This window comes from Lissotriton vulgaris, chromosome 5, assembly GCF_964263255.1.
Source record: "Lissotriton vulgaris chromosome 5, aLisVul1.2, whole genome shotgun sequence".
Lineage (NCBI taxonomy): Eukaryota > Metazoa > Chordata > Amphibia > Caudata > Salamandridae > Lissotriton > Lissotriton vulgaris.
Genome location: NC_141693.1, coordinates 1,727,892,513 through 1,727,904,888, shown reverse-complemented (window position 1 = coordinate 1,727,904,888; position 12,376 = coordinate 1,727,892,513). Strand labels below are relative to the sequence as shown.

The 12,376-nt window shown below is 44.3% G+C and overlaps 1 protein-coding gene across 4 annotated transcripts in view; it reads right to left on the bottom strand.

Moving 5' to 3' along the window:
- MPP2 (MAGUK p55 scaffold protein 2) overlaps positions 1–12,376 on the bottom strand; it is a 627,381-nt gene that overhangs the window by 313,249 nt on the left and 301,756 nt on the right. For all 4 annotated transcript variants that reach the window (XM_086923954.1, XM_086923953.1, XM_086923952.1 and 1 more), the window contains 3 exons: positions 11,770–11,922; positions 9,612–9,761; positions 8,744–8,971 (listed from right to left, as the gene is read on the bottom strand). In XM_086923954.1, coding sequence (XP_086780080.1) covers positions 8,744–8,971; positions 9,612–9,761; positions 11,770–11,922 — 531 coding nt within the window. The remainder of the gene's footprint in view (positions 1–8,743; positions 8,972–9,611; positions 9,762–11,769; positions 11,923–12,376) is intronic.

Genomic DNA, 12,376 nt, shown 5'->3' with positions numbered 1-12,376 from the left:
TACAATAAAAAAACTATTAGGAGTGACTGAATAGACAACTGCTCCGCTTACACAATATTGGCTGTACATACAGTGAACGTGACACACTGGCAATTCTTGATTCACTCACGCCAATGTTGGCAGTAATTGCAGGTGGGGAAAGGTTATGTTTTGAACTATTACTTTTGACTAATGCCCAGTGGCGGCTCCTCCGCTAAGGCGGAGGAGCATCACCCGACTGCTTTTAAGCAGTGTCATTAAAAGAAAAAATAAATGATAATAACTTAAAGTTATTATCATTTTATTTTTTCCTTTTTGCGGAAGCTTTGTGGGCGGGACGAGCCGGGCTGCTCTGCTGACAGAGCAGGGGAGGGGAGGCGTGGTTTGCGCTCTCTAAAGTGGTCATGAATGTTTGGTCGGCCCTCTGGGGCCGGCCAAACATTCAGGCGCACTTGTGTTCTCCATTCATGCAGCATTACAGCCTGCATGTAAAACATGTCCACCCCCCCCCCCCCCCCCCCCCCCCCCATTTTGTGGCTGAGCGACAATCCATGGCACTCAGACCCATCACAACGCTGCGTTATGATTGGCTATTGGGAGGCTGGGAGCCTGGTGCATCCTGCTTCCTGCCCTGGAAGCGAGAAAGAGGACAAATAGGAGGCAGCGCGGGCGGCAGACAGGTAAGTGTGTGTATTTTTTTTACGTATCATTTCCTCCCCCCACTGCGACCGACCCCTGCCCTCACCTTCAAATACCAGCTGACACTACTAATGCCATGGCAGTGATGTAATCTAATGAGGCTCTATCAGTAGCCTAGAAAATGTGACCTGGATCCTAGTGCGTGGACAGAAATGGGTCCCTGACAGCCAGGGCTTGAGTCGGGGTACCACGCGGGAGGACAGCGTCCCCCCAGTTATTTTACCGGGTGGACGCCATCCCCCCTACCAAACAGCTGGACTTCACTCTGGGACGAGATCAGAGCGCACCTTTTGTGACGTCACTTCCTGTTGTGACGTCACTTCCGGTGACAGCGTCCCCCCCACTTCTCTTTTTAGGACTCGTGCCCTGCTGACAGCTATCTGAATGTTAAAATACAGCAATAATCAGAGTTCAATGGGCCCTCTTGCCTCTAGGCCCTGGTGCACAGCACCTGCAACACCAAAGGAAGCTACGACCCTGGGCACTAGCTCTTATGTTTTTTTGGGAGGGGAACGATGAAATGAGTGCCTAAGTTCGCCACAGGCATGTCTTTGGCCTTGGTTAAACTTTTAACTGCAACGCAGAATAAGAACCGGTAAGGTTTGGTGTGAGTGTGACAATGCAAGAAGAAATATTGTTTCCGCGTGATAGCACGTTAAGGGCAGACATATTGGTTTGGGCAGTTCTTGTTGGTTGTATGGTTTTGGTGGTGGAATAAACAAAAACAAAATGGAGACCATGTTGTGCACACACCTGCAAGAACCAAATTAAGTATTGAAAAATTACAAGATTGAGTTGAATGAAAACGTGAAATTATGGATGTTTGCAAGCTTTAAATCTTTACTAGACGGAAACACACAATATCATTCAGTTTTTCATACATGCAGGTACATTTTGCGATGTAAATAATCTAGACATGCAAACCATTCGAGAATATCGCTAGAACTGCTGACTTTAATTTACTCCTTTCAAAATAACCAGCAAGGTACGTAGGACGAGCAGCAGGAATTACAAGCGACATGAAACAATGCTGCAGAGCACTGTTTGGACACTACTGCTGCAGGTTTACATACAAGCGCTTACAAAAAGGGAATGATCGGTGCAAGGGCCAAACAGGACTGTCACTGCACACCTGGGGGTGAGTATCAGGGGGCCGAGGCACACAGTGACACGGGAGCGTGGTATTGGAAGAAATCCACTGTCAGGAAGCACCGGCATGAGCAGGGCCGGCTTTAGGGCGGTGCGACTGGTGCGGCCGCACTGGGCGCTAACCTAGAGAGGGGGCACTGACCTCAGGGTAGCCGATGGGTGTTGGGGCTGTGTGGTAGGACATCTGGTTTAACACAGGGAAAGAGGCTGAGGAAGGAGAGACCATGTTGTATATCACTTTCCTGTGTCTTCCCTATCAGCGTATAGCTGTTGAAATAAATGGAAGATGATTCTGGTGGTCCATACATGGCATACAATTATAAATGTGGATTGGAAATGTGGTTACTGTTTGAGGGAGGTGAGACCCTACTCAAGCAGGAACCAGAGTCATCCCCAAACGTCTTTGTTAGAACTGGGGGACTCTAGTTGACAGAGGTAGGTACCCCTGTCCAAATAGGGACCCTTGCTTCTAGTCAGGGTAAGGAGGACACCCTCTGAGACAACCCCTGCTCACCCTCTAGGTAGCTTGGCACGAGCAGTCAAGGCTAATCAGAAGGCAATGTGTAAAGTATTTGTACCAACACTCACAGTAACACAGTGAAAACACCACAAACTGACTCCACAACAGTTTAGAAAAATAAAGGTATTTAATCTAAACTACACAAGACCAAAACGACAAAAATTCAACATACACAGTTCAAGAATATGGTTGCAAAAGAGTTCTTAAGGTTGCGATAAAGTTCTTTAGGGTGCGATAAAATAATCCACGGATGCGTGAAAAGTTCACAGTTGCATCACGTTTCCGACACAGTACCTTTAGTTGTGACAAAGTTCCGAAAGCAGAAGTTGGTGCGGTGGAAAACAAGCGATGCGTTGCTCCTGAGACCTTGGGGAGGCGATGTGACAGCCCCGCTGCAGCAGCGGGCGTGTTGCGACGAATCCGGTCTGTATGGGGAGAAAGGCCATTTGTATGGATTCCGGTGCGTAGGTTCCGCAGGAATTTTGTTCTCGCAAAGGCACGATGCGTCGATCTCGTAGGGGCTGCAACGATATCCAGGGCGACGATGCGCGATCCAGCGGCGATCTCTCTCTCGCAGCTCCTCGATGCGATGGCTCTGCGACGATGTTCGCAGCAACGTGATGCAGAAAAGTCATGAAAATACACGGAGAGAGTACAGAATCTATTAACAAAGTTCTATCGAAAAACATCCTCCATGCTGGAATCCGAAAAGAAGATAAAAGGGAAAGACTCTTTTTTTATGGCACTATCGTGTCAAATTTGGGACTATGATCTCAGATCATCTCGATCCTATAGCAGCAGCAAGGACAGATGTTCAAAGTAGATCCTTCTTCTGGATTGGAGTGCACCCTTCAACACTGTGTCACACGCCATCCTCATCCACAGGATGCTGGATGTGGGCTTCACCATTAAATAGCTGGAAGTCTAGCAGACAGGCGCTTCCAAGTATGTGAAGGCTCCTTTGCTTCCTCTATCCATCCTCTGTCGTGTGGGGGGTCCAACAGGGCTCCTCGCTTAGCCCCACATTCTTTAACTTGTATGTTCTCCTCTTTGCTGAAAATGTCCACTCACATGGGCTTGCCATAGTGTCATATGCTGATGACACTCGGGTTATCCTGGCCCTTACACCCAACACCACTCAAACTATCACCCAACTAAGCTCCTGCCTCAGGGAGGTCACAGATTGGATGTCCAGCAGTAGGCTTTAAAAACTTGATGGCAAGACAACAGAAGTTCTGGTGGTAGGGAATATTAGCTCTAGATGGAAGGAACTCTCATGACCAGGCTATGTGGGCGATAGCCTAAGCAGTCAAAAGCCTAGGAGTCTGGATAGATGACAAGCTTACGATGGAGACACAAGTCATAAAATTGGTAGGCTCATGCTTTGGCATTTCAAGATCTCTAAGGAAATTCTTGCAGATACTACCTTTTCCTACTAGAAAGATAGTGGTGCATTCTTATAAACTCTCGCCTTGATTACGACAACTCTCTGTATCTTGGAAACCCGATATATGTGATCAGAAAGCTCCAAGTGGTACAAAATGCCTCTGTAAGAATTCTTCAAAAACTACGGGAGCATCAATCAGCCAGACCAGCCCTCATAGCCCTACACTGGCTTCCATTTCAAACAAGAATTCACAATCAAGGCTCTCTGAATCGCACATCGGGCAATCCATAGAAAAGGCACACCTATCATTCAATCCCTGCTTACCCCCTACGCTCCAGGAAGGGCCCTTTCGCTCTAGCAAACAGGGACTTCTGGTTGTGCCCAACATCAATCGAGCAAATGGAGGCCACTCTTTTGTTTTCTCATCACCAGGCTCTGGAATGCTCATCCGGCTTTCCTTAGAAGTCAGCCGTCGGAAGCCTGTTTCAGGAAAATGCTAAAAATCTATATTTTTTAGACGTGGCTTGAGGAAATGGTTCATCTCAGTTTCGTGGAGAGGTTGTTTTGCATCAAGCGCTGTAAGATCCGTTTGGGTAGCCATGCGCTATACAAATACAACGGAATTGAATTCTTATCCACTGCAGGTTAAAATTCGACTTCACTAGAACTATACGAACACTAAATATTTCACTGCAGTCTCTAGTCTAAACCAGTGGGGCTCCTCGAGGGAGTGCTGTGGGGCGGGGTGGCGGGGCGGGGTGTAGTAAACTCCAGAATTGGGCCGAATGGAGTTGAGTAAATAAATAAATAAATAAAATGAATTACATTGCGCGCTCTGCAATGTTAAGTCGGCGATGTTGCGTGCAATGTAATTCATTTTATTTATTTATTTATTTACTCAACTCCGTTCGGCCCAATTCCAGAGTTTACTACTCCCACCCCGCCCCGCCCCACCTCACCACCCCCCAGCACTCCCTCGAGGAGCTGTCACTGGTCTACACCCACTTTAAGTATACTGTAAGCTTTTCTCATTTTTTGTATCGCCATCTCCAGTGCATGTATACATTACTTATCTAGAAGATGGGAGTAACACATGATCCACCAAAAAATTGCACCTTTTCCGTCTGTATCTCTGGTGGATTTGCCACCCAACGTGGCAGTCGACTCGGTGACAGGGTTGGCAAAGGTGCAGCGCCAACTCCCCCAAAGAATGAGGCAGTGCCGTAGCCAAATCTACTGTGGAAAATCTGCCACCAGACTTGGCAGAGTTTGCACCAAGAAAGACAGTCATGGAAAGAGCGATGGACAGTCGCAGAGAGGTGAGTGCAATGTCCCTAATTTGCTAGGAGACAACCACCTGCTGGCAGGAAGACGATTGGGTGGCATCAAGTATGTACCCTCACTTCGGTGCTACTTTTCAAGCGTTCCTCTTAGGTGATAGAAATTAAACCATCCTACATTGGCACTGGTATAATTTCTTACAAATATTTCCAATCATAAGTCATGCAAGCAATATCCAAGTCCTCAATTACAAGGGCCTCGGTATTCGGTGTTATGTATCAAATCCAGAAAATAACGATTATTGGATGCAGAAAATAACTTCAGTTACCAGTTCTGCAATTAAACTGGGCTATAACGTGCGGATGTATGTACTTGAACTGCACCAGAAATTATATGTTTCCAAAGCTGTACGTAATCGACGCCAACATGCTGTGGCTTTACCTCCCACCTGAGTGTATCAGACCTGCTAAATTGAAACCCTTTTCACAGTGTGAGAGAGAGCGGGGTTTGAAAGGGACTAGGACGCTCAGCTCCCGCTGCCTTAACAGCCCTGGAGGTGGGAATTTAAAGGGAAAGGCAACGCGCAGGGCGTGGGGTTTGGTACCCGGCATTGCCTCAAAAGCATCTATTATCCGCTTCTAAATACAAACTAAAATACAAAGGCTGCCGGGCCCGCCTCCAGTGTCCTGGGGAGGATGCAAAACCCTGCAGGAGTATCGAGGGCGCAAAGTTTCCAACACACATCCTGGAATCTTAACCTATGAAGGATTTGTCAGCTCACCCTGTGCTCACCGTGTGATGTTGCCTCTTCACCAAGTGATCGTGTGAAGAGTTCCCACTGATATCGTGAGATTGATGGTGACATCATGTGACAGGTCTGGTGTAGGAGGGCCTACACTAACGAGCCTGGCAGACAGAGATTCCACCACCAGATCAGTCTTAAGACTGAATTGTGCGCCTTGAGACCCTCTGGGTGAGTAGTGCGCTATATAAATGCTTTGATTGATTGATTAAATATTAACGTTGGCTCAGTAAGGGTCAGTGTTTGAGGTACTTTTATCACTGAAACAAAGGTAGTATTTCATTATTCCACGATGGAAAGCATGACCAATATCTAATGAATTATTTCGCTTCCCTTCAGAAAAGTTTGATTATTACTGCTACCGGTTAGACGTGGTGTATTGTCGACATAGCACAGCACGGTTACGTCCCTAGCTGAATTGAACTTTTAATGTCGCCAGTTGGCAAATATTCAAGCGATTTTTCTACTTCAGCTGGCATATGAGTGGCATTTATTAGTGATGCATGTTCACTATTGTAATGATTTTTATTAATCAAACAATAAAGTATTCTCTCTCTACTTCAGCTGGCATATGAAAGACATGACCATTATAAATTCTTGTGCAAATAGGAAACCCTTGTGTATTAGGTACCCTGAGTGGTGATTTATTAATGGATTGTAGAGGACTGGCCACAGAACTGATTCAAGTACCACATCGGTCTTCATTCAACATCACGCACCGCCATTTTGTCACTTATTGAGTTTCTATCCAAGCTCACAATATTTGCTCCAAGCCTAAACATGCCAATGTTGACAAGTTTTATGAGTAAAGTATCATTCTTTAATGAACACAAAAATAATGGCTCACTAAATGTTGACCGCTGACGCAAAGATAAATTGAATTCTGTCTAGTATCATTTTCAACAGCTGAAGCAATTTGAATGCGTACCTGCACCTCAGGACCCACCAACACCCCATTGAGACATATTCTCATGCTATTAACTGCAGTGTGTGAATTCATAAAAAAATAAACTGTTGGGAACCCCTGTCTGAGAATTCATGCCAAAAAATAAGTTAATAAAAAAATAAAAGAAAAGCAATATCGTTAAAAATCAGTATTAATTGTTAAAGGCACATATTTTTAATATTAAAGTAGAACGAAAGAGACAAAGAGACAGACGTAGTGAGAAGCAGCGTAGGGCAAAGGCTCAGAAAAGGAATGGGGGTTGAGTAGTTGCACCGCGCCCAAAAAGTGTGGAAAATGAGAACTATGAAGAATGGAAAAGTATAAGCATTTTAAATGTAGGAGGGGGGGGGGGGTGGAGTGATTCTCACGAAAAAAAGTAAAGAAGAGGAAGGCAAGAGAAGGAGAGTTAAGCGGAGGGAGGAGAGAGAAGGAAGGTGGCAGAGAAAAAAAGGAGTGGAAAGAAAAGAGAGAGTGGGACTTCGGGGGAGTTCGGGGGGGGGGGGTTACTCCCAGGGACAACAATTGAAACAAGATAAAAAAATGATTAGTTTCACCCAGTGACAGGATGTGGGAAGGGACAGAGGAAGAAGGGAAAGGAATCTATTCAAACCTTGGCTAAAAACCAGTGCAAAAGTCCAATCTTCAAGATTAATTGCATTTCTATCTTAAACAAGAGGTATCTCTGGTAATTTCTAAAAAACAGTCATTGTATAAATTGCTATCTAACCAATGTTAAATGCCACTCATCTTGAAGTACTGGATTCGACATTTTATACGAACTGTTTCTCGGAGGTGGTACTGTATGGATTACTTTTTCCATGAAATCACACACAATAGCTATTAACAGTTGTCGGCTATCTTCAGCTAAGTTATCTTTAGGTGCATTTTGGCAGGTCAAAGCTGCTGAAACTTATTGGGTGAAATGCCAAGACATGCAGATTTATCAGCTGTAAAAACTACAATTCACACGCAAGTCCAACTCTACAGGGCTGAACACATAATAGGCAATAAATATCAAAGTTGTTAAATTCTGGTCCCTGGGGCATCGCATAATTATCGCATTCTGGACGGGGTCACTCGTAATGAGGGCCCTAGTGGCATGTCTATGGTGATACACATCTCTTCCATGTCCCCCTTAACAATTTTTATCTGCTCTCCCTTCCTGTGACTCCAGGCATATGCCATGTGTGACATATTTGAGTTATTGCAATAATTAACATTTCAACACATGACATGAAAGAAGAAAACCTGAAAAAGTGAAGGGTACACTCGCTACTAGCAATTTTTAAAATGTCCCTGATGACAAAACATCTCCAGAGATCAACTCTTGGCAGAATTGGAAGAAAGGGGACAGACAAAATGATCAACTGTATTTGTTGTCTATACAGCACCCCTGAAGTATCGCCTGTACCTTAACATTTGAGTGCATCCCCAATCAACTGATTACTCAAACGCACATTTTAATAGTCAGTACAACTCTGCTTTTCGTTAAAAAAAATCTGAATGCTTATTGCGGGAATGTCGCTGTCTTCCTACACGCGGTGTCGCTGCAGCCTATAGATCATTCCTCGTGCATGCTGACAGCAGCACCCTTGTGGCTCAGTGGAAACAGGGCCACTCACGTCTTTTTCAATACAGTGACCCACTTAAAGTTTTCTCAGTTGACAAAAAAGCTGCACAAAAGAAAGTGCTGCAGCTACAGCAGTAAAATCTCATCACACCTCTTGAAGCCAGTCTGCCCTCCTGATCAAGGATAGTCCCTTCTTTTTTTTCCAGAGCACAAACTAAAAGTGCTTTTGGGCACCTTACAGAACCAACTAAACATTTGTTCCTTCGACTTTACTGTGTTGTCCTTAAACTAGTCCTCTTCCATAAATAAACAATTCAAAGTAAATCCATGATACTATCCCATATAATGTGTTTTAGGATGATGCACAGCCTGCAGGCCGAGACCTTTGTACCCTACAAACAATGACATACCTGCCGAAGCGGGTGAGGCTCCTGGTAGCTTGGTAAGATCTTCAGGACCACGCTGCCACTGGCGTTCTTCAGCATCTCCTGCAAGACCTTGGGGTCATTGCCCACCTCTTTGCCATTCACCTCCTTGATGACGTCTCCAACATGGAGCAGGCCCTGCTGGTCAATCATCCCTCCGTGAAGGATGCGAGCAATGACCAACTCCCCATTCTCAACCCTAAATGTCACACCCTGTGAAAAAATCAGAGCAAGTCAGGGTCCTGTTCATTGTGTCAACAATACAAAACAAGTGACCAAAAACTCTGGCCAATGTCTCCTGCTCTCTTACAACTCGCCATCTCATAGGCTTCTCTTGAATGTAAGAAAATGACTCTTCCTTCCCACACAAGCTCTAAGAACATTGGAATACCCATTAGATGCCACTCTGATCTCAACTATTGACTGGCTTTTGACTTTGCGGTTTCATTACAGTAGTCCTTCCTACTTTGACTTACCTAGAACCATATCCCTACATCACCTACACAACTTAACATTGTCTAATTCTCAATGGCACTGTCAGTGAGCATGGGTATTCTTACAATCAGCTTGAGAAAATGTCTTCTTCTCACAGCCTCCAAATCATAAAATGTACCTTGCTATTAGATTCACATATCAATAATCTGCAAGCCAGCATCTCACATCAACATTTTTCCTGGCATGTGAACATCTTCTAACAATCTCAATTCAAAGCAATTGTTTTTCCATGTCTACGGCAAAATTCATGTTCCTGACATTTTTTCTTATTTTCCCCTCCTTTGCCCAAGCTGATGTCTCTGATGGAATTAGCATTTCCCAAGGATTTTGTAAAATTCTTGCCACCATCTCAACTTACCAAATGCTCACCAGCCGTTTTGCGGATGCCCACCATGCGGACAGCATCTGGGGGCACTGGCTGGTTGTTGAATGTGAAATCCAGCAGAGGACTTGGAGGCGGAGTCTCATAACTCTTGGAGGCCACAGAATCATGTGTTTCAAGCAGAGACTGACAAAAGAGAAGCAGAGAAATTAATGACGCTGGACCAACAGGAAGTCTAAAGACACAGAAAATAAACAGGTTTGGCGTAGAGACGCGAAGGAAAAGGGCGATGCCACGAGAAGAGGAGGCAGTAAAAAATTATAAGATTGGTAGCAGCAATTTGGAGAGCAGAGAAGAGAGTGAAAAATAGAGGTTGAATAGGAACATCGGGCAAAGGAAACATGAGGTATGCAGAGAGGGAGCACGATGGAATAAAGATTAAAAACAATTGTAAATGCTGCAGAAGGGGCTTTAAACTACCTCAACAAACACACAAGACCTGCTCCTTAAGGCTTATTCTTTCTTACTTTGGGTGTAAACTAGCTTTCTCTTAGTATATACGTAGATTACTCCTTCAATTTCTCATAAGGTAGTATCAACCCACTTTCCTCGCCTTTTTCTTCTAAAAATGTGTCTTTTGTCGAATGACAGTCAAACCCCATCTAATAATCTTTAGAGGGATCACCTTGGTGTATTTACCAAAACAAACACATCCTTATATGTGTTATAATAATCCAAAAATGTGCAAAAATTGTGACAAAAGCAAAATGGCACCTCACGTGCTCACCACCAGTGGAGCTTTGCTGATTGGTACTCACCAGCTATGCTCACTCTTATCATCATCAGCCACCATTTTGCTAAAAATTATAAGAGTGCCCCAAAAAAAGTGATCAGATTGATTCAAAAACAACACACCCTTTAAATTTTTTGCAACTACCACCACAAAACACCACCCAAAAATAGCATAAAATCTGTAGTAAACCACACAGGATCACCAAAGTTATTCTTTCCTTGTGTGTTTACTCGGAGATTTAAAACCGGTTGCATACATGCAAAACCAACTCTTCATTGCCGACATGTTTCATCGCCATAAAATCTTCAGGCAATTTCGTCAGGGCTGGGTCAAACGTCGCTAGGACACTGGAGCAGTTTTCTTAAAATGACTGTCAAATGACATAATGACACAATAACCACCTATACTATCCGCACTACACCTTCATCAAGGGAAGAAGAACATGGAGAAGGGGATGGACTTATACATCAATTGAGACCGCATCATTACCATAAGGAGGCCCGGGTCAGTCGTACCAGCTCTCCTCTATGATGTGAGGGGATCCTATCGCGCACACCTCCCTTCAAGGGCTTTAAACTACATACCTGCTTTATTTCATCCCCAAACATTCCCTACCTGCTTTACTCCGTCTTTTTCAAACTCATTGCCTTTTCTCATACAATCGTTTTACCACTCTCTCCTTGCTTGCAGTATCCTTTTAGCAACCATGTTTCTCTACAAACTTTGCAGCCCCTATCTGAGAAAGTAGAGTAGATACAGTGTAACTTCCCTAGTCCCTCTCTTGCCCTCCTAATGGAAAAGCATCAACCTTCATACTCCTTCTTTGCACTTCTCTCATATGAAGAGGCCGTACTAATCAGGCCTTGGCGAAATTCCAATGACACTGACGTAATTCGCAGAATTTTAGATGTTCTCCTTATGCTTGCTATACAAAATTCTCAAATTTATGCCATTAAAGCACATTCCATAATTAAGCCACAATTATAGCGGAAGAACAACATGACCTACCACAAAGCAAGCAGCTTTTGTTCTCTTCAGTTGATTTTTTTGGTGCTGTGTTTTAGCACGAGTTGGGTACACAAGGACACATTTCACACTAAAATATAGCGCTAAATGCCAGATCTGTATTTCATGTAAATTCAAGCAATTTCCCCGAAATTTCACGTAGTTATGTGCATGCAAATAATGAGAATTTTGATTTCCTGTAATACTAATTCCATATCTCAAATATGTTGATCAGCCATAAAAACGTTCCAGCCTCTTCCCTCCTTCCTCTGTGAGCAGGGCCTTTCTTTCCTTCCCTATTTTCCCTCACTCATCTCATGTTAATTCTTTTTTGGTTTTGTAAACTTCCGTTTCTACCGTCACTATTGTCCCTCCTCTCTTTCCTTGCCCCGGTACCTGGAAGTGAGGCTCCTGCAGGATTCCCGCCAGCTCGGCAGCAGTGCGGCTCTGGTCCAAGATGGGGGAAATGTCCTGAAGCACTTCCTGCACCAGCTCCAGGTTGTTGTCGCTCACAGCCTCCAGTTTTGTCTCCTCCAGTCGTTCATGGGCCTGGAAGGGTAGGAGATCAACAGGTCTGAAAAAAGAGGCAATTGTCCTCCGCAACCCGCCTTTAAGTCATATTCCCTTTCGAAAAACCAATTAATGATGGGTATCGAGCTGTAATGAGCATGAGTGAGTTACTGAATGAGCTTGGATGAGGATGATCAAGTTTGAGTATGTGAGTTAGTATGAGTGAGAGTCAATAGGAATAAGTGGGTTGATTAAGTAGGAGAGTGAATGAGTGTACATTAGTTTGAGGGGAAACATCGCTTACAACGCGGGGATTACATTGCGGTTTTTACAACGCAAGTCGTTACAACGACTTGCGCTGGATGGTGCTCTATGACAAGGAATAGTATAATTTACTATTCAACATCTTCCCTACTGTACGTAGACAGGAGTTTGAATAGTAAATTATACTACTCCTAAGTCCAGCGGCCTCAAAACCAAAGTCGTTGTAACA